Below are 22,527 nucleotides of genomic sequence, written 5' to 3'. Positions count from 1 at the left end.
AAATTCCTAAAAAAGGCTAGACCTGCTGGCCTGATAGAGGCTAGAGGAACCCCCAAGACTATCACCCTAAGACACCTTTGAATTTGGAACTGAAGCTATTTCTGGAGGTCACCTTTCAGCTAAATATTAGATTGCCTTATAAAATAAACAGTAACACCAGTGAGTACTGTGCTACCTTAAACAATCAGTTACATGAGACCAGACAGTCAACATTTACCCAAAAGCAAAGATGGGAAGGCAAGGAAGAGAAGATAAGCTAGATCAATGGAAACAGAAGAACTGAATGGAAATAATAAGAATGCCGACACACTGTGAAAACTGTAACCAATGTGACACAGCAACTTATATAAAAAATGTTAAATGGGAACCTAATTGGCTTGTAAACGTCACCTAAGACACAATTAAATATTTTAGAAAATGGAATATATCGGGGATGATCTAAATCAGGGATTGACAAACTAGGGCCTGTGTGCCAAGTCCAGACCACTTTATGTTCTTATATAGTTTAACTGAAACCATCATGTATCTATGGTCTATGATGGCTTTAGCAGAGACAAACGGCCCTCAGAGCCTAAAATATTTACTATGTAGCCCTTTACAGAAAAAAGTTTACCAACCTCTAACATGAATCATGGAGTTGTTGAAAGGATAAATAAAATGCCGTAGGTAAAATGCTTAGCCTAGTACCTGGCTTATAAGTAAGAATGTAACATCAGTATCAAAATTAAAAAGTCTAATTGCATAGTCTAAAATTTTCCAATGTTTTCTGAGGAAAACTTACATTATTAATCCAAACCTGAAAAATTGTTAAGATTTTCCCCAGAATGCTGCTTATATTCCTTATGAAGAGTCCTCGTTAATTAATCAAAACTAGTTCCTCACTCCTTCAGTGACAACTAAACACATTACGATAATGAAGAAAATAAAGAATCTTAAGAATTAAGATATAATAATATTAACGGGAAATTTACCTCTCAAAACAAAAGTTCTCTCAGGTGTACTGTTGCCTGAGTTACGGGAGAACGACTAAATTGTTAACAAAGTGGTCTCGGGTATTCTTTTTTAAGATATACGACAAAAAGCCCAAGTTATCTGGAAAACACGAGGAAAGATTTTTAACCAAATTATTCAAATTACAGTGATTATTCAGAACCAATTCCACGGAGTCCTGGTGGCACAATGGTTAACCACTTGGTTGCTAACCAAAAGCGTGGTGATTTGAACCCATTGGCAACTTTAAGGAAGAAAAGACTTGGCGAGCTGTCCCCTTCCCTTCCCCGCCGAATTCCAACAAACGATTACAGCCTGGGAAACCCTATAAGGCAATTTTACTTTGTGATATAGGGTCACTATGAGTCAGAATCAACTCGAGAGCATATATTACCACCCCCAACAGAGCCAATTTCAGTATCACTTAAAGGACTAGGCAGGAAAAATCTAGATTAAAGGATGGCAGAAGAAAAAGAATGGGAGTCATCCTTTCAATCACGTTAAAGAACCACAATTTAATTTTCCTGAGTTAGACACTATATTTTAAACAATAGAAAAATCAACGCACAAAATGATTATATTCTGAAAAGAGGGTGTATAAATGACCTAGTCTTCATACAGAAAAGAAGTAATGCTTGACTAAAAACGAACAAACTAAAAACGAACAAACAAAAAACTCCAAAATACTTCACGCTTTATGAATTCATGACTTGGCTGACTCACCCTGAAGCAATAACGGTAAATAAAAGTACTATACGGGTTAGAAAATTTTATTATTTGATGTAAAATATAAGATACATTTTGAGGAAAAGCTAAAAATAATTTATTTTATACATTTTCAATATCTTATTTATATTTACTGATCCCCAGTGGTGCAGTGGTTAAGCATCTGGCTGCTAATCAAAATGTTAGCAGTTAAAATCCACCAGTCACTGCTTTGTAACCTTACGGGACAGTTCTACTTTGTCCTACAGGGCTGGATGAGTTGGAATCGACTTGATGGCATTGGGTTTGGGTATTTACATTTACATAAATATAACATTTAATTTAGTGTAGATCCAGCTTTAAATAATAATTTTATATTTACATTTAATAATCCTAAACACCCCCACACGTCTGTCAAGTTTGTCGCACTGTGGGGGCTTGCGTGTTGCTGTGATGCTGTGATGCTGGATGCCACCGGTATTCAGACACCAGCAGGGTCACCCATGGAGGACAGGCTTCAGCTGAGCTTCCAGACTAAGAAAGAGTAGGAAGAAGGACCCGACAATCTACTTCTGAAAAGCATTATCCAGTGAAAACCTTATGACTAGCAGGGGAACACTGTCTGATTTAGTGCTGGAAGATGAGCCCCCCAGGTTGGAAGGCACTCAAAAGATGACTGGGGAAGACCTGCTTCCTCAAAGTAGACTTGACCTTAATGACGTGGATGGAGTAAAGCTTTCAGGACCTTCATTTGCTAATATGGCACGACTTAAAATGAGAAGAAAGAGCTGCAAACATCCATTAATAATCGGAACCTGGAATACAGGAAGTATGAATCTAGGAAAATTGGAAATCATCAAAAATGAAATGGAACGCATAAACATTGACATCCTAGGCATTAGTGAGCTGAAATGGACTGGTATTGGCCATTTTGAATTGGACAATCATATAATCTACTATGCTGGGAATGACAACTCAAAGAGGAATGGTGTTGCATTCATCGTCTAAAAGAACGTTTCAAGATCTATCCAGAAGTACAATGCTGTCAGTGATAGGATAATATCCATGCGCCTACAAGGAAAACCAGTTAATACAACCATTATTCAAATTTACGGACCAACCACTAGGGCCAAAGATGAAGAGAGATAAGATTTTTATCAGCTGCTGCAGTCTGAAATTGATCAAACATGCGATCAAGATGCATCGATAATTACTGGCAATTGGAATGCAAAAGTTGGAAACAAAGAAGAAGTATCAGTAGTTGGAAAATATGGCCTTGGTGACAGAAACAATGCCGGAGATCAAATGATAGAATCTTGCAAGACCAACAACTTCTTCATTGCAAATACCATCTTTCACCAATGTAAATGGTGACTATACACATGGACCTCACCAGATGGAACACACAGAAATCAAATGGACTACATCTGTGGAAAGAGACGAGGGAAAAGCTCAATATCATCAGTCAGAACAAGGCCAGGGGCCGACTGTGGAACAGACCATCAATTGCTTCTGTGCAAGTTCAAGCTGAGACTGAAGAAAATCAGAACAAGTCCACGAGAGCCAAAATACGACCCTGAGTATATCCCACCTGAATTTAGAGACCATCTGAAGGATAGATTTGACGCATTGAACACTAGTGACTGAAGTCCAGATGAGTTGTAGAATGACATCAAGGACATGATACATGAAGAAAACAAGAGTTCACTGAAAAGACAAGAAAGAAAGAAAAGACCAATATGGATGTCAGAGGAGACTCTGAAACTTGCTTTTGAGCATCGAGCAGGTAGAGCAAAGGAAGAACTGATGAAGTAAAAGAACTGAACAGAAGATTTCAAAGGGCGTCTCGAGAAGACAAAGTAAAGTATTATAATGACATGTGCAAAGAGCTGGAGATGGAAAACCAAAAGGGAAGAACATGCTCAGCGTTTCTCAAGCTGAAAGAACTGAAGAAAAAACTCAAGCCTTGAGTTGCAATAGTGAAGGATTCTATGGGGGAAAATATTAAACAACGCAGGAAGCATCAAAAGAAGATGGAAGGAATACAGAGTCATTATATCAAAAAGTATTAATCGATGTTCAACCACTTCAAGAGGTGGCATATGATCAGGAACCAATGGTACTGAAGGAAGAAGCCCAAGCTACTCTGAAGGCATCGAAGAAAAACAAGGGTCCACGAATTGATGGAATATCAATTGAGATGTTTCAACAAACAAATGTAGCGCTGGAGGTGCTCACTCATCTATGCCAAGAAATATGGAAGACAGCTTCCTGGCCAACTGATTGGAAGAGATCCATCTGTATGCCTATTCCCAAGAAAAGTGATCCAACCGAATGTGGAAATCATAAAACAATATCATTAATATCATATGCAAGCAAAATTTTGCTGAAGATCATTCAAAAATGGCTGCAGCAGTATATCAACAGGGAACTGCCAGAAATTCAGGCCAGTTTCAGAAGAGGACATGGAACCAGGGATATCATTGTTGATGTCAAATGGATCCTGGCAGAAAGCAGAGAATACCAGAAGGATGTTTAGCTCTGTTTTATTGACTATGCAAAGGCATTCGACTGTGTGGATCATAACAAACTATGGATAACATTGCGAAGAATGGGAATTCCAGAACACTTAATTGTGCTCATAAGGAATCTTTACATAGATAAAGAGGCGGTTGTTCAGAGAGAACAAGGGGATACTGAATGGTTTAAAGTCAGGAAAGGTGTGTGTCAGGGTTGTATTCTTTCACCATATCTATTTAATCTTTATGCTGAGCAAATAATACGAGAAGCTGGACTATATGAAGAACGGGGGTCATCAGGATTGGAGGAAGACTCATTAACAACATGTGTTATGCAGATGACATAACCTTGCTTGCTGAAAGTGAAGAGGACTTGAAGCACTTACTAAGGAAGATCAAAGACCACAGCCTTCAGTATGGACTACACCTCAACATAAAGAAAGGAAAAATCCTCATAACTGGACCAATGAGCAACATCATGATAAACGAAGAAAAGATAGAAGTTGTCAAGGATTTCATTTTACTTGGATCCACAATCAACAGCCATGGAAACAGCAGTCAAGAAATCAAAAGACACATTGCATTGGGTAAATCTGCTGCAAAGGACCTCTTTAAAGTGTTGAAGAGCAAAGATGTCACCCTGAAGAGTAAGGTGTGCCTGACCCTAGCCATGGGATTTTCAATCGCGTCATATGCATGTGAAAGCTGACAATGAATAAGGAAAACCAAAGAAGGGTTGACGCCTTTGAATTGTGGTGTTGGTGAAGAATACTGAATATACCACGGAGTGCCAAAACAACAAACAAATCTGACTTGGAGGAAGTGCAGCCAGAATGCTCCTTAGAGGCAAGGATGGCGAGGCTGTGTCTTACATACTTTGGACGTGTTGTCAGGAGGGATCAGTTCCTGGAGAAGGACATCATGCTTGGTAGAGTACAGGGTCAGCGGAAAAGAGGAAGGCCCTCAACGAGGTGGATTGACATGGTGGCTGCAACAATGAGCTCAAGCATAACAACGATTGTAAGGATGGCGCAGGAGCGGGCAATGTTTGGATCTGCTGAGCATAGGGTCGTTATGAGTCGGAACCAACTCGACAGCACCTAACAACAACAATAATCCTAAACAAATACCTCCAGGTAGTAACAGTTTTGTTAATGTGTCTTTTAAAAAATATTGAGCCCAGCAATAAATTCTTGGATAGCAAAATATTTACTGTACACTTTAAGTTTTCATTAACACACCTTACTTTACTTACAAAACATATTTTACTTATTAGCATCCACTTAACATTAGTTTACAATATGCAATTTACTTAGTGGTAATAACTTTAAAAAATATTCCATATTTTAGACTTGTTTAGGCTATTCTTTCCATTTATGTCATATTAGAAACACTTCCCGATGATTTCTATGGTATTCAAATAGAAAAATTCTATGACAGTAAGACAATTCAATTGCTTTCTTAATTGTTAAGCAGCTCATTTTGGTCATGATAGAATAAAAACTTAGGAGGGAAGTTCCTGTGTATCTACCCTAAGGGTAAGTAACTCTTCCCTTCCTGAAACCATAAATGGAGGATTTTTGTTCATATACAATTTACAAGGAATTCTTTCATTTTCTGAAATAAAGGAGATAGATAGAGATGTTTTTAGCCTCACTGATTCACTTAGAGAAATCTCCTGAAAAAATATTTAAATAAAAATCATAAAATAATACCCTTAACTATGAAGGTTAGTCAAAATACTTTTTAATCATTCTACATACAAATCCACCATGTATCTGTCAGTTTGTCGTACCGTGGTGGCTTGGGTGTAGCTGTGTTAACTAGAAGCTTTGCTACTGCTATTTTAAATACCAGCAGGGTCACCCTTGGTAGGCAGGTTTTAGCTGAGCTTGCAGCCTAAGACAAACTAGGAAGAAGGAACTGGCAGTCTTACTTCTGAAAAAACTGGTCAATGAAAGCCTTATAAATAGCAGTGGAACACTGTCTGATACAGCACCTGAAGATGAGCCCCTCACGTTGGAAGGCTCTCAAAATGTGACTGGGGAAGAGCTTCCTCCTCAACGTAGAGTCGACCTTAATGATGTGGATGGAGTCAAGCTTTCACTGCAGGACCTTCATTTGTGGATGCGTCATGACTCAAAACAAGAAACAGCTGCAAACATCCATTAATAATCAGAACATAGGATTTAAGAAGTATGAATCTAGGAAAATTGGAAGTTGGTCAAAAATGAAATGGAACCCATAAAGATTGTTATCCTAGACATAAGTGAGCAAAAATGGACTGGTATTGACCATTTTGAATCAGACAATCATATGGTCTACTATGCTGGGAATGACAACTCGAAGAGGAATGGTGTTGCATTCATCATCAAAAAGAACATTTCAAGATCTCTCCTGAAATACAACGCCGTCAGTGACAGGATAATACCCGTAGGCCTATAAGGAAGACCAGTTAATACAACTATTATTCAAACTTATGCACGAAGCACTAAGGCAAAAGATAAAGATATTTAATATTTTTACCAACTTCAGCAGTCTGAAATTGATCGGATATGCAATCAGTATGCATTGATAATTACTGGAGATTGGAATGTGAAAGTTGGAAAAAAAGAAGGACTGGTGGTAGTTGGAAAATATGACCTTGGCGATAGAAACAATGCCGGAGATGGCATAATAGAATTTTGCAAAACCAACGACTTCTTCATTGCAAATACCTTTTTTCAACAACATAAACAATGATTATATACATGGACCTCACCATATGGACTACACAGGAATCATATTGACAACATCTGTGGAAAAAGACAATGGAAAACCTCAGTACCATCAGTCAGAACAAGGTCGGGGGCCAACTGTGGGACAGATCATCAACTGCTCATATGCAAGTTCAAGTTGAAGAAAAACAGAATAGGTCCAGGAGAGCCAAAGTACGACCTTGAGTATATCCCTCCTGAATTTAGAGACCATCTCAAGAATAGATTTGATGCACTGAACACTAATGACCGAAAACCAGATGAGTTGTGCAGTGACATTATGGACATCATACATGAAGAAAACAAGAGGTCATTAAAAAGACAAGAAAGGAAGAAAAGGCAATAATGGATGTCAGAAAAGACTCTGAAAGTTACTCTTGAATGTAGAGTAAGTAAAGTGAAAGGAAGAAATGAAGAAGTCCAAGAGCTGAGCAGAAGAGTTTAAAGGGCTGCTACAGAAGACAAAGTATTATAATGAAATGTGCAAAGACCTGGAGTTGGAAGACCACAAAGGAAGAACAAGCTCGGCATTTCTCAAGATGAAAGAAATGAGGAAAAAATTCAAGCTTTGAGTTTCAATACTGAAGGATTCTATGGGCAAAATACTGAATGAGGCAGGAAGCATCAAAAGAAGATGGAAAGAATACACAGAGTCACTATACCAAAAAAAATTGATTGACGTTCAACCATTTCAGGGCGCAGGATACAATCAAGAACCGATTGTACTAAGGAACAGATCTAAGCTACCCTGAAGGCATTTGTGGAACACCAGACTCCAGGAACTGAAGAAATGCTAACTGAGATATTCCAACAAACAGATTCAGTGTTGGAAGTATTCACTTATCTATGCCAAGAAATTTGGAAGACAGCTACCTGGCCAACCTATTGGAAGAGAACCGTATTTGTACCCGTTCCAAAGAAAGGTGACCCAACAGAATGAGAAAATTATTAAACAATATCATTAACATCACACACAAGTAAAATTTTGCTGAAGATCATTCAAAAGTGCTTGCAGCAATTCATCAGCAGGGAACTGCCAGAAATTCAAGCCAGATTCAGAAGATGATGTGGAACAAGGGACATCATTGCTGATGTCAGATGGATTCTGGCTGAAAGCAGAGAATACCAGAAAGATGTTTACCTATATTTTATTGATTATGCAAAGGCATTCAACTGTGTAGATCATAACAAATGATGGGTAACATTGCGAAGAATAGGAATTCTGGAACACTTAATTGTCCTCATGAGGAACCTGTACTTAGACCAAGAGGCAGTTGTTCGAACAAAACAAGAGGATACTGCATGGGTTAAAGTCAAGAAAAGTATGTGTCAGGGTTGTATCTTTCCACCAAGCCTATTCAATCTGTATGCTGAGCAAACAATCCAAGAAGCTGGACTATATGAAGAAGAACAAGGCATCAGGATTGGAGGAACACTCATTAACAACCTGTGTTAAGCAGATGACACAACCTTGCTTGCTGGAAGTGAAGGCTTGAAGCACTTACTGATGAAGATCAAAGACTACACCCTTCAGTATCTATTACACCTTAACATGAAGAAAACAAAAATCTTCAAAACTGGACCAATAAGCAACATCACGATAAATGGAGAAAGCACTGAAGTTATTAAGGATTTCATTTTACTTGGATCCACAATCAATGCCCATGGAAGAGCAGTCAAGAAATTAAACAATGCATTGCACTGGACAAATCTGCTGCAAAAAATCTCTATAGAGTGTTAAAAAGCAAAGATGTCACTTTTAGGACTAAGGTGTGCCTGACCCAAGACATGGTGTTTTCAATGGCCTCTGGTGCATGTGAAAGTGGGACAATGAATAAGAAAGATTAAAGAAGAATTGATGCCTTTGAATTACCGTGTTTGCAAAGAATATTAAATATATCACAGATTGCCAGAAGAAGGAATAAATCTATCTTGGAAGAAGTATTGTCAGAATGCTTCTGAGAAGGAAGGATGGCAAGACTTCATCTTACACACTTTGAACATGTTATCAGAAGGGTCCACTCCTTGGAGAAGGACATCATTCCTGGTAAAGTGGAGGGTCAATGAAAAAGAGGAGGACCTTCGACGAGATGGATTGACACGGTGGCTGCAACAATGGGCTCAAGCAAAATGATTGTGAGGATGGTGCAGGACTGGGCAGGGTTTCATTCTGTTATAGTGTGGCTATTGAGCTAGAACTGACTGGTCGGCACCTAACAACAACAACAACACATACAAATATTCACATTAGAAATTCTCGAAATTGAGGTAAGTATTGTACCTATACTGGAAGGTACATTTTAAAATAAAAATTATCAAACTCACCTTGTCTTTGAATTCCCCATTAAAAGCAAATTTGTTTTTTGGTTTTCCTTCTGGCACTTTATAATGTTTAAACCAATCAAGGGTAGCTTCCAAGTAACCTGGTTTATACTTCTTCACATCACTAATGTCTGTAAAACGAAAAAACAAAAAGTCCTTTTGTTAAAAATCAAAATTCATTTTATTTAACGGTAGAACATTGGACTCGAGGAGGCAGGAAACACAGGTCTTGTCAAAGTCTGCTGCTAAGTAGCAGCATGATTGTTGACATGTGTCTTATCACCTCTGAGCTTGTTTTTTTCATATATAAAACATTATTCCTTCGTTGTACAAACATTTATGAAGCACCTTCAGACACTGTGGTGGGTACAAACGGTAAGAAACTGAGTATAACAAAGTTTTTTTTCCTCAAGGAGCTCAGGATTCTAGTTAAGAAAAGCAGACAAATAGACAACAAATTTCAGTAAAGTGAGAAAAAAAAAAAAGGTTCTAACAGATATATTCAAGAATGGAAAAGTTACATAAGGCGAAGTGAGAGAAAGCATCCTAAAAGAGATGCACATCACCAAGCATACAAGAGGGGAAAAAGGCAGGAAGGAACAGCACACATAAAAGCAAGGAAGTATGTTTCAGAAAACACGAATGTAGGTAGTTTTGCATGGTCAGGATATCAGCTTTACCAAGTTTCAGGTATGTTTACTCCCAAATCATTTATGCCAACTACATCTGTTGTTATAATTAGGAGCCCTAACAGCCAAACTCTTAACCACTGTGCCACCAAGGCTCCAAACACTATACACGCCAGTACATTTCTCAGTACAAAATGAGTTGTCATTTTAAAAAGTTGAGGAAGCGAAGCCAAGATGGCACAGTAGTCCTGTTGTCCCTCTTACAACAAAGGCCTGAAAAAACAAATGAACTGACAATATACGACAATCTAGGAGCACTGAAGACCAAAGTTGAGGAGCTGGACTGAGCAGCAGGGGAAGGGAGAGACAGTTCAGAAGCAGCAAGGATTTGCCAGACCTGGCCTGGCTGGCACCCTGCAGGCTTATTCAGTTGGCTCCCACGGGCTGAGAAAAACAGTAGTGCTTGGGACGCATTTTCCACATCTGGAGAAACAGGGTGGTGGAGATTCCGCTCAAACCTCCCGGAACCAGGAAGGAGCACTCAGTGCTGAACTGACAAAAGATAAGCACCAGTGTCTAACCTTCTAAAAACCTTCTGCACGGATCAAAAAACCCTCCCCTCCCCTTAGGAAGTAACTCTCTCCCACTTACCTGCCCCCTCCATGCTCTGCTCTGGGTCCTGGCCAGGCTTCAGTGATTGCTGCGCCCCCTGGGTGGTAAGTAGGACCTGTCTACACACTCAGAGCCATTCTCCCAACTTTGGAGAGGGAACAAATTAACAAACTGGAAAAAATAATCTGCCAGCTTCCCTAAGCCAGGAACTGGGGGCTCCAGGACAATGTTAAATAGGAGTGGTGACAAAGGGTATCCTTGCCCTGTTCCTTTCTCAAGGAGCATGTTTTCAGTCTGTGTCCATCAAGAATGATGTTGGCTGTTAGTTTTGCATAGATACCCTTTATTACGTTGAGAAATTTCCCTTCTATACCTATTTTATTGAGAGTTTTTCTCAGGAATGGTTGTTGAACGTTGTCGAATGCCTTTTCTGTGTCGACTGAGGTGATCATGTGATTCTTTTCTTTCCTTTTATGTGGTGGGTTATCTTGATTGATTTTCTAATGTTCAACCATCCTTACATACCTGGTATGAATCCTACTCGGTCATGGTATTTTTTTTTATTTTAAATATGACGAATTCTATTGGCTAGAATTTCATTGAGAATTTTTGCATCTATAATCATGAGAGAGACTGGTCTATAATTTTCTCTTTTTTTGGGTGTTTGGTATCAGGGTTATGCTGGCATCATAGAATGAATTCGAAGTATTGCACCAGTAAGGATTACACCAGTATTACTCAAAATAGTTTGAGCAGTACTGGTATAAGCTCTTCTCTGAATGTTTCATAGAATTCACCAGTGAAGCCATCTAAACCAGGGCCTTTTTTTGTTGGGCGTTCTTTTATTACCTTTTGAATCTCTTGTCATGGGTCTGTTCAGATGTTCAATATCATTTTGTGTTAGTTTTGATAGGTAGTGTGTTTCTAGAATTTGTCCATTTCCTCCAGCTTTTCAAATTTGTTGGAGTATAGTTTTTCATAGTACTCTGTTATGCTCCTTTTTATTTCAGTTGGGTCTGTTGTAGTGCTGCCCATTTCATTTATTTGTGTCCTCTTCTGTTTTTCTTTTGTCAATTTGGCCGGTGGTTTGTCAATTTTGTTGATCCTCTCAAATAACCAACTTTTGGTTTTGCTGATTCTTTCCATTGTTTTTCTACTCTCTATTTCATTTATTTCTGCTCTGATCTTTACTGATTCTTTTATTCTGGTGGCTGTAGGATTCTTTTGCTATTCTCTACTTGTTCAAGTTGTAGGGTTAATGTTTTGACTTTGCGCCTTCCTTCTTTTTGGATGTGTGCATCTATTACTATAAATTGACCTCTCAGCACTGCTTTGCTGTATCCCAAAGATTTTGGTATGATGTGTTTTCATTCTTGTTTGTGTCTAGTAATTTTTTAATTCCATCTCTGATTTCTTCTACCCAGTGGTTTTTAAGCAGAGTGTTATTCAGTTTCCATGTAATTGATTTTTTTTCCTTGCTCTTCCTGTCGCTAATTTCTACTTCAACGGCGTGGTGAAAGAAGATACTTTGTATTATCTCAGTGATTTGGATTTTGTTGAGGGTTGCTCTGTGGCCTCAGATGTGGTCTATTCTGGAGAATGTCCCATGTGTGTTGGAAAAGAATGTGTACTTTGATGCTTACGAGGGAGGGGAGGGATGCGGATGGAAAAACACTAAATAGACAATATCTATGAGGTAACACTGGTGAAGAGTAAGATAGTACACAATACTGAGAAAGCCAGCACAACTTGTACAAGGCAAGGTCAAGGAAGCTCCATTGTTGTTAGGTGCCGTCCAGTCAGTTCCGAGTCATAGCAACCCCATGCACAACAGAACGAAACACTGCCCGATCCTGACCATCCTTACAATTGTTGTTATGCTTCAGCTCATTGTTGCAGCCACTGTATCAATCCACCTCGTTGAGGGTCTTCCTCTTTTCTGCTAACCCTGTACTCTGCCAAGCATGATGTCCTTCTCCAGGGACTGATCTTTCCTGACAACATGTCCAAAGTATGTAAGACCCAGTCTTGCCATCCTTGCCTCTAAGCAGCATTCCGGACGCACTTCTTCCAAGACAGATTTGTTTGTTCTTTTCGCACTCCATGGTATATTCAATATTCTTCACCAACACCACAATTCAAAGGCGTCAACCCTTTGTCTTCCTTATTCATTGTCCAGCTTTCGCATGCATATGACGCGATTGAAAATCCCATGGCTAGGGTCAGGCACACCTTAGTCTTCAAGGTGACATCTTTGATCTTCAACACTTTGAAGAGGTCTTTTGCAGCAGATTTACCCAATGCAATGTGTCTTTTGATTTCTTGACTGCTGTTTCCATGGCTGTTGACTGTGGATCCAAGTAAAATGAAATCCTTGACAACTTCAATCTTTTCTCTGTTTATTATGATGTTGCTCACTGGTCCAGTTATGAGGATTTTTGTTTTCTTTATGTTGAGGTGTAGTCCATACTGAAGGCTGTGGTCTTTGATCTTCATTAGTAAGTGCTTCAAGTCCTCTTCACTTTCAGGAAGCAAGGTTGTGTCATCTGCATAGTGCAGGTTATTAATGCATCTTCCTCCAATCCTGATGCCCCGTTCCTTTTCATATAGTCCAGCTTCTCGTATTATTTGCTCAGCATACAGATTAAATAGGTATGATGAAAGAATACAACCCTGATGCACACCTTTCCTGACTTTAAACCAATCAGTATCCCCTTGTTCTGTTCAAACAACTGCCTCTTGATCTATGTAAAGGTTCCTCATGAGCACAATTAAGTGTTCTGGAATTCCCATTCTTCACAATGTTATTCATAGTTTGTTATGATCCACACAGTCGAATGCCTTTGCATAGTCAATAAAACACAGGTAAACATCCTTCTGGTATTCTCTGCTTTCAGCCAGGATCCATCTGACATCAGCAATGATACCCTTGGTTCCATGTCCTCTTCTGAAATTGGCCTGAATTTCTGGCAGTTCCCTGTTGATATACTGCTACAGCCATTTTTGAATGATCTTCAGCAAAATTTTGCTTGCGTGTGATATTAATGATATTGCCCTATAATTTCCCCATTCGGTTGGATCACTTTTCTTGGGAATAGGCATACAGATGGATCTCTTCCAATCAGTTGGCCAGGAAGCTGTCTTCCATATTTCTTGGCATAGACGAGTGAGCACCTCCAGTGCTGCATCTGTTTGTTGAAACATCTCGATTGATAGTCCATCAATTCCTGGAGCCTTGTTTTTCTTCCATGCCTTCAGAGCAGCTTGGACTTCTTCCTTCAGTACCATGAGTTCCTGATCATATGCCACCTCCTGAAATGGTTGAATATCAACTAATTCTTTTTGGTATAATGACTCTGTGTATTCCTTCCATCTCCTTTTGCTGCTTCCTGCATCGTTTAATATTTTCCCCATGGAATCCTTCACTATTGCAACTCAAGGCTTGATTTTTTTCTTCAGCTCTTTCAGCTTGAGAAACTTTGAGCATGTTCTTCCCTTTTGGTTTTCCATCTCCAGCTCTTTGCACATGTCATTATAATACTTTACTTTGTCTTCTCGAGATGCCCTTTGAAATCTTCTGTTCAGTTTTTACTTCATCAATTCTTCCTTTTGCTTTAGCTGCTCGACGCTGAAGAGGAAGTTTCAGAGTCTCCTCTGACATTCATCTTGGTCTTTCTTTTTGTCTTTTCACTGACCTCTTGCTTTCTCATGGATGATGTCCTTGATGTTCTTCCACAACTCATGTGGTCTTTGGTCAGTAGTGTTCAATGCGTCAAATCTACTCTTCAGATGGTCTCTAAATTCAGGTGGGATATACTCAAGGCAGTGTTTTGGCTCTTGTGGACTTACTCTGATTTTCTTCAGTTTCAGCTTGAACTTGCATAGGAGCAATTGATGGTCTGTTCCACAGTCGGCCCCTGGCCTTGTTCTGACTGATGATATTGAGTTTTTCCATCGTCTCTTTCCACAGATGCAGTCAATTTGATTTCTGTGTGTTCCATCTGGCAAGGTCCATGTGTACAGTTGCCGTTTATGCTGGTGAAAGAAGGTATTTGCAATGAAGAAGTCATTGGTCTTGCAAAATTCTATCATTTGATCTCCGGCAATGTTTCTATCACCCAGGCCGTATTTTCCAGCTGCTGATCCTTCTTCTTTGTTTCCAACTTTTGCATTCCAATCACCAGTAATTATCAATGCATCTTGATTGCATGTTCGATCAATTTCAGACTGCAGCAGCTGATAAAAATCTTCCATTTCTTAATCTTTGGCCCTAGCGGTTGGTCCGTAAATTTGAATAATAGTCGTATTAACCAGTCTTTATTGTAGACGTGTGGATATTATGCTATCACTGATAGTGTTGTACTTCTGGATAGATCTTGAAACGTTCTTTTTGACGATGAATGCAACACCATTCCTCTTTGAGTTGTCATTCCCAGGATAATAGGCTATATGACTGTCCAATTCAAAATGGCCAATACCAGTCCATTTCAGCTCACTAATGCCTAGGATATCAATGTTTATGCATTCTATTTCATTTTTGATGATTTCCAATTTTCCTAGATTCATACTTCATACATTCCAGATTCTGATTATTAATGGATGTTTGCAGCTGTTTCGTCTCATTTTGAGTCATGCCACATGAGCAAATGAAGGTCCTGAAAGCTTTACTCCATCCACGTCATTAAGGTCAACTCTACTTTGAGGAGGCAGCTCTTCCCGAGTCATCTTTTGAGTGCCTTCCAACCTGGGGGGCTCATCTTCCAGCAGTATATGAGACAATGTTCTGCTGCTATTCATAAGGTTTTCACTGGATAATGCTTTTCAGAAGTAGACTGTCAGGTCCTTCTTCCTAGTCTGTCTTAGTCTGGAAGCTCAGCTGAAACCTGTCCTCCACAGGTGACCCTGCTGGTATCTGAATACCGGTGGCATAGGTTCCAGCATCACAGCAACACGCAAGCCCCCATAGTATGACAAACTGACAGACATGTGGGTGGGAAGCTCCGTAGATACATCCAAACTCCGTAAGGGATGGAATTCCTGGGCTGAGAGCTGTGAGGACCATAGTCTCAGAGAACATGTAGCTCAACTGTCATACATAGCTCATAAAGAAAATGTTCTAAATTCAACTTTGGTGAGTAGTGTCTGGGGTCTTAAAAGCCTGTGAGTGGCCAACTAGGATATTCCACTGGTCTCAACCCTTCGGGAGCAAGGAAGAATGAAGAAAACTAAAGATGCAAGGGAAAGATTAGTCCAAAGGACTAATAGACCACATCTACCATGGCCTCCACCGGACTCAGTCTGGTACAATGAGATGGTACCTGGCTTCCACCACTGACTGTTCTGACAGGGATCACAACAGAGGGTTCTGGACAGAGCTGGAGAAAAATGTAGAACAAAATTGTAACTTAAAAAAGAAAGACCAGACTTACTGGTCTGATAGAGACTGGAGAAACCCTAAGAGTATGGCCCCCGGACACCCTTTCATCTCAGTAATGAAGTCACTCCTGAGGTTCACCTTTCAGCCAAAGATTGGACAGGCCAATAAAATAAAATGAGACTAAAGGGGCATACCAACCCAGGGGCAAGGACTAGAAGGCAGGAGGGGACAGGAAAGCTGGTAACACAGAATCCAAGAGTGTTGACATGTCTGGGGGTTGTTAACCAATGGCATAAAACAATATTTGTAGTGTTTAATGAGTAGTTTGTTCTATAAACCGTTATCTAAAGTACAATGAAAATGAAGAAAAATAACCAATGTAATCCATCACGTAAATAAAACAAAAGACAAGAAACACATGATCTTATCAATTGATGCAGAAAAGGCATTTGACAAATTCCAACATCCACTCAAGATAAAAACTCTCAGCAAAATGGGAATAGAAGGAAAATTCCACAACATAATAAAGGATATTTATACAAAGCCAAGAACCAATATCATGCTAAATGGATAGTCTGAAAGCATTCCTCTTGAGAACAGGAACCGGACAAGGATGCCTTTTATCACCAATCTTAACATTGTGCTGGAGGTCACAGTCAGAGCAATAAGGCAAAAAAAGAAATAAAGGGCATCCAAATTGGTAAGGAAGAAGTAAAGATATTCCTATTTGCAGATGATATGATCTTATACACAGAAAACCCCAAAGAATCCACAAGAAAACTAATGGAACTAATAGAAGATTTCAGCAAAGTATGAGAATACAAGATAAATACACGAAACTCAGTTGGATTCCTCAACACCAACAAGAAAATTTTGAAGAGGAAATCACCAAATAAATAACATGTACAATAGCCCACAAGAAGATAAGATAGTTAGGAATAAATCTAACCAGTGACATAAAAAACCCACACAAAGAAAACTATGAGACACTACCACAAGAGACCTACATAAGTGGAAAAACATACCCTGCTCATGGACAGAAGACTTAACATTGTGAAAATGTCAATTCTACCCAAAGCTATCTACAGATACAATGCAATCTTGATCCAAAGTGCAAGGACATTTTTTACTGAGATGGTGAAACAAATTACCAGCTTCATATGGAAAGGGAAGAGGCTCCAGATAAGTAAAGCATTAGTGAAGAAGAACAAAGTGGGAGGCTTCACAGTACCTGATTTTAGAACCTATTATACCATCACTGTAGTCAAAACAGCCTGGTACTGGTACAACAGATACATAGACCAATGGAAGAGAATTGAGAATCTAGACATAAATTCGTCCAACTATAAGCAGCTGACATTTGACAAAGGCCCAAAGTCCGTTAAATGGGGAAAACAGTCTCTTTAACAAATGGTGCTGACATAATTGAATATCCATCTGCAAAAAAAAATGAAACAAGACCCATATCTCACATCATGCACAAAAACTAACTGAAAATTGATCAAAAAATTAAATATAAAATCTTAAATGATAAAGATCATGGAAGAAAAAATAAGGACAATGTTAGGCCAAAATGTATGTCAAAAGAGACTCTGAAACTTGCTCTTGATGGTTGAGTAGCTGAAATGAAAGGAAGAAATAAGGAAGTAAAAGAGTTGAACAGAAGATTTCAAAGAGCTGCTGGAGTATTAAAATGACATGTACAAAGACCTGGAGATGGAAAACCAAAATGGAGAAACATATTCGGCATTTCTCAAGCTGAAAGAACTGAAGAAAAAATTCAATATTGAAGGATTTTATGGGGGAAAATATTAAACAATTCAGGAAGCATCAAAAGAAAATGGAAGGAATACAAGGAATCACTATACCAAAAAGAACTGGTCGACGTTCAACCATCTCAAACCAACCCAATGCCGTCGAGTCGATTCTGACTCATGGCGACCCTATGGGACAGAGGAGAACTGCCCCATAGAGTTTCCAAGGAGTGCCTGGCAGATTTGAACTGCCGACCTTTTGGTTAGCAACCATCTCAGGAGGTATCATATGAGCAGGAATCAACAGTACTGAAGTTCTTCCTTCAGTCCAAGCTGCACTGAAGGCACTGGTGAAAAACAAGGCTCCAGGAATTGACAGAACACCAATTGAGGTGTTTCAACAAATGGACGCAGCACTGGAAGTACTCACTCAAGAAATCTGGAAGATAGGTACCTGGCCAACCGACTGGAAGAAATCTATATTTATGCCTTTCCCCAAGAAAGGTGATTCCATCAAATGCAGAAAGTATCAAACAATATCATTAATATCACATGCAAGTAAAATTTTACTGAAGATCATTCAAAAGCAGCTGCAGCAGTATATCGACAGGAAACTGTCAGAAACTCAAGCCAGATTCAGAAGATGCAGAACCAGGGATATCATTGCCAATGTCGGATGGATCCTGGCTAAAAGCAGAGCATACCAGAATGATGTTTATCTGTACTTTATTGACTATGCAAAGGCATTTGAATGTGTGGAGCATAACAAATTACGGATAACATTGTGAAGAAAAGGAATTCCAGAACACTTCACCATGCTTATGAGGAACCTATATATAGATCAAGAGGCAGCCATTTGAACAGAACAAAGGGTTACCGTGTGATTTAAAGTCAGGAAAGGTGTGTGTCAGGACTGTATCCTTTCACCATACCTACTCAATCTGTATGCTGAGCACATAACCCAAGAAGCTGGACCATATGAACAAGAATGGGGCATCAGGATTGGAGGAAGACTCATTAACAACCTGCATTGTGCAGATGACACATCTTTGCTTGCTGAAAGTGAACAGGACTTGAAGCACTTACTGATGAAGATCAAAGACTACAGCCTCCAGTATGGATTACACCTCAACATAAAGAAAACAAAGATCCTCACAACTGGACCAATAAGCAACATCAGGATAAACGGAGAAAAGATCCAAGTTGTCAAGGATTTCATTTTACTTGGATCCACAATCAACACCCAAGGAAGCAGCAGTCAAGAAATCAAAAGATGCATTGGATTGGACAAATCTGCTACCAAACATCTCTTTAAAGTGTTGAAAAGCAAAGATATCACGTTGAAGACTAAGGTGCACCTGACCGAAGCTAAGGTGTTTTCAGCTGTCTCCTATGCATGTGAAAACTGGACAATGAATAAAGAATACCGAAAAAGAGTTGATGCGTTTGTATTACAGTGTTGGAGAAGAACACTGAATAAACCACGGACTGCCAAAAGATTGAACAAATCTGTCTTAGAAGGAGTATAACCACAATGCTCCTTAGAAGCAAGGATGGTGAGACTATGTCTCACATACTTTGGACATGTTATCAGGAAAGATCAGTCCCTGGAGGAGGACACCATGCTTGGTAAAGGGTCAGGGAGGTGACACGCAATGAGGTGGATTGACACAGTGGCTGCAACAATGGGCTTAAGCATCAAAATGACTGTGAGATGGCACAGGACTGGGCAGTGTTTCGTTCTGTTGTGTATAGGGTCGTTATAAGTTGGAACTAACTTAATGGCACCTAACAATTTTTTTTTTTTTTTTTTAACAATGACAACAACATTCATGTAGATTGCTTTGTGAATGAGGGGGGGAGAAAATTTTAGATGTGAGTGACCTGGAATGGCTTCTGATAAAATGCATTTTTGCCAAATATTGGATGAAATATGGGAGTGACTTATTCAGATATGTACAGAAAAAGCAGTCCAAGGAAGAAGACAGTAAGCACAAATAGTTTGAAGCACGACAACTGAGTATGTTCATAACGTACCAAGAAAAGTAAGAAAGTCCTGTGGCTGGAGCAGAGTGAGGAAAGAGAGAGGGTTACGAGATCAGATTAGAGGAGTGGCCACAGGCCAGTCACACAGGACTCTAATGGCCACACTAAGGGCAACTGGCTTTGTCTTTTAAAAGAGAAGCTATTGGATGGATCTAAACAGAAGAGAGAACAGGGAGATCTATCCGTTGTGTGAAGAACTGATAGTATGAAGGTAAAAGTGAAAGCAAGAGGCCTAAAAAAGGCTACTGAGAGAGTTGAAGTAGATGAAATATAATGAAGGCCTGGACAAATGTACTCATGCAAAGGTGGTGATAAAGGGTCAGATTTTGAACATACTTAGAAAGCAGAGCTGATAGAAATTGCTGATGGATGGGATGTAGAGTCTGAAGACAGAGCAAGAGAAAGGAGTCAAGGATGACTCTAAGGTATTCAACCTGAAAAACTGAAAGCATATTTAAAGTGCCAAAAGGAGAAAAACACCAACCTAGAATTCTGTACCCATTAGAAAGATAAAGACATTCTCAAATAAATAAAAACTGATGGAATTTGTCACCACTAGACTTGCCTTGCAAGAAATGTTAAAAGAAGTTCTTCAGCGTGAAGGAAAATGAAACAGGCCACAAACTTGGATATATAAGAAAGGAAGAGCATTTGAGAAGGAAGAAATGAAGGTAAAACAAAAGCTTCTATTTCTTCTTATTTTTAACTGGTCTAACAGACAAGAGTTTGTTGAAAATTGTAATAACAATAATATATTATTAATGATTATAGCTTATGGATATGCAAAACAGATATACTTCTTATCTGGTACAATGTTAATTTAAAATGAACTTATATGGCAAACTCTATAGCAATCACTAAAAATAATTTTTAAAAACATAATACCTGACATTTATGAAAAAAATTACTAAATGGTCTCAGTAGCATAATGAAGCAGAAGAGAGGAAATAGATAATGAACCTGATGATAGATCATTAGAATTACCCAACCTTAAGAATACAGAAAGAAAAGACTGATGAAAATAGCCTTAGGAACCTGTAGGGCAATATCAAGGGGTCTAACGTCATATCATTGGAATCCCAGAAGGCAACTAGGGACACACTGGAAGTGAAAAAAAGTTTTTTTTGAGGGAATGAAGGCTGAATGTGTCCTAAATGCTGTGAAAGACATAAATGTAAAGATTCAAGAAGCTCAGGAAACTCCAAACAAAATAATCTGAAAGAAAACCATGCTCAAGTGAGAACCAACGACAGAAGAAACTCTTGAAAGCAGTCAGAGAGTATTACATACAGGGAAACAACAATGTGAATGCCTACAGATTTCTCATCAGAAATCATGGAGGCCAGGAATTAGAACATCTTCAAAGTTCTAAAAGAAAAGAACTGTCATTTCATAATTACAGATCCAGCAAAAATATTTTTTAAAAATGAAGGCAAAATGAAGATATCCTCATATAAAGAAAAACCATGAGAATACATCAAGATCAGACATTCTGTATTAGACAAGCTAAAGGAAGTTCTAGCTAAACGGAAATGATACCAGAGAGAAATGTGGAACTTCAAGAATAAAGGCAGACCAACAGAAATGGTATATATCTGGGTAAATTTAATAAACTACTTTTCTCCTCTGAAGTGCTTTAAGATATGTATGACAGTTGAAAGCAAAAATTTTTACAGTGCCTGATGGGGTTCACAATGCATGTGCAGGTAATATATATAACAACTAGAACATAAACCAGGAACAGTAAAGAAATCAACAACGGACATTGTACTTGAAGCGGTAAAATGTTAACTCTTAACAGACAGTGAAAGGTTAGGTGTATATATTATAATCCCTAGAGCAGGTGCCAAAAGCATATGAAAAAGAAATACAGCCAAAACCAAATAGATAAACTAAATGAAACACCAAAATAATCATACAGACCAAAAGAAGGCAGGAAAGAGAGAACAGAGGAACAGAAAACAAATGGGGAAAAGAAAAATGGTAGATCTAAATCTAACCACGTCAATAATTAAGACACCAATTAAATTACAGATTGTTACATTGAATTAGAAAAAAAAAAGGACCCAGTATATAGCATCTACAAGGAACCACCTTTAAATATACATATATATTATACAGAGTAAAAAGGGATATAAAAAATAACACCAGCCACTAGTCAAAATACAGCTGGAGTGCCTAGATGAATATCAGAAAGCTAACTTTTAAATAAAGACAAGTACCAAAGAGGGTCTTCACATAATGATAAAAGCGTTAATTCACAAAGGACACAGAAAAACTTCTAAATATGTACAGAACAACCAAGCTGCAAAACACATGAAGCAAAACCTCATAGAAATAAAGCAAGATATAGACAAATGACCCACCCACTAAATTGGAGATTCAACAATACACCCAGGGATAGAAGAAATATAAAATCAGTAAGGATGTAGAAGACCTGAATATTATCAAAATACTTGAACTGATATTTATAGAATTCACCCACCATTAAGAGCACAAGACACTTTCTAAAATACAAGAAAATATTCACCAGGACGAACTGTATCTTAGGCCATAATACAAACCATAACAAATGTAAAACAAGTGAAAAAAAATCATGCAAAATAGGTTCCCTTATAATAAGGAAATTCAATTAAAAATAAAAACCAGAAAGACATACAGAAAATTCCCCAAATATGTGGAACTAAACAACACGCTCTAAATAACTTTTGAATCAAAAAGAAAGCCTCAGGGGGAAACTAGAAAATATTGCAAACTAAATGAAAATAAAAATACATTTTAAAATTCCTGGGATGCCACTAAAGCATTGCTTAGGGG

At 38.6% G+C, this 22,527-nt stretch overlaps 1 protein-coding gene across 5 annotated transcripts in view; it reads right to left on the bottom strand.

The window, feature by feature from the left end:
* PPA2 (inorganic pyrophosphatase 2) overlaps window positions 1–22,527 on the bottom strand; it is a 141,510-nt gene that overhangs the window by 24,228 nt on the left and 94,755 nt on the right. For 3 of the 5 annotated variants that reach the window (XM_010590484.3, XM_003410473.4, XM_064285486.1), the window contains one exon: window positions 9,296–9,423. In XM_010590484.3, coding sequence (XP_010588786.2) covers window positions 9,296–9,423 — 128 coding nt within the window. Of the gene's footprint in view, window positions 1–971; window positions 1,093–6,213; window positions 6,370–9,295; window positions 9,424–22,527 lie in introns of all 5 variants that reach the window. The other 2 variants (XR_010322039.1, XR_010322038.1) reach the window with 2 other exon arrangements.

The sequence above is a fragment of the Loxodonta africana genome, chromosome 5, assembly GCF_030014295.1.
Source record: "Loxodonta africana isolate mLoxAfr1 chromosome 5, mLoxAfr1.hap2, whole genome shotgun sequence".
Taxonomy (NCBI): domain Eukaryota; kingdom Metazoa; phylum Chordata; class Mammalia; order Proboscidea; family Elephantidae; genus Loxodonta; species Loxodonta africana.
Note: the sequence above shows the minus strand (reverse complement) of the source record. Positions and strands in the feature narration are given on the sequence as shown.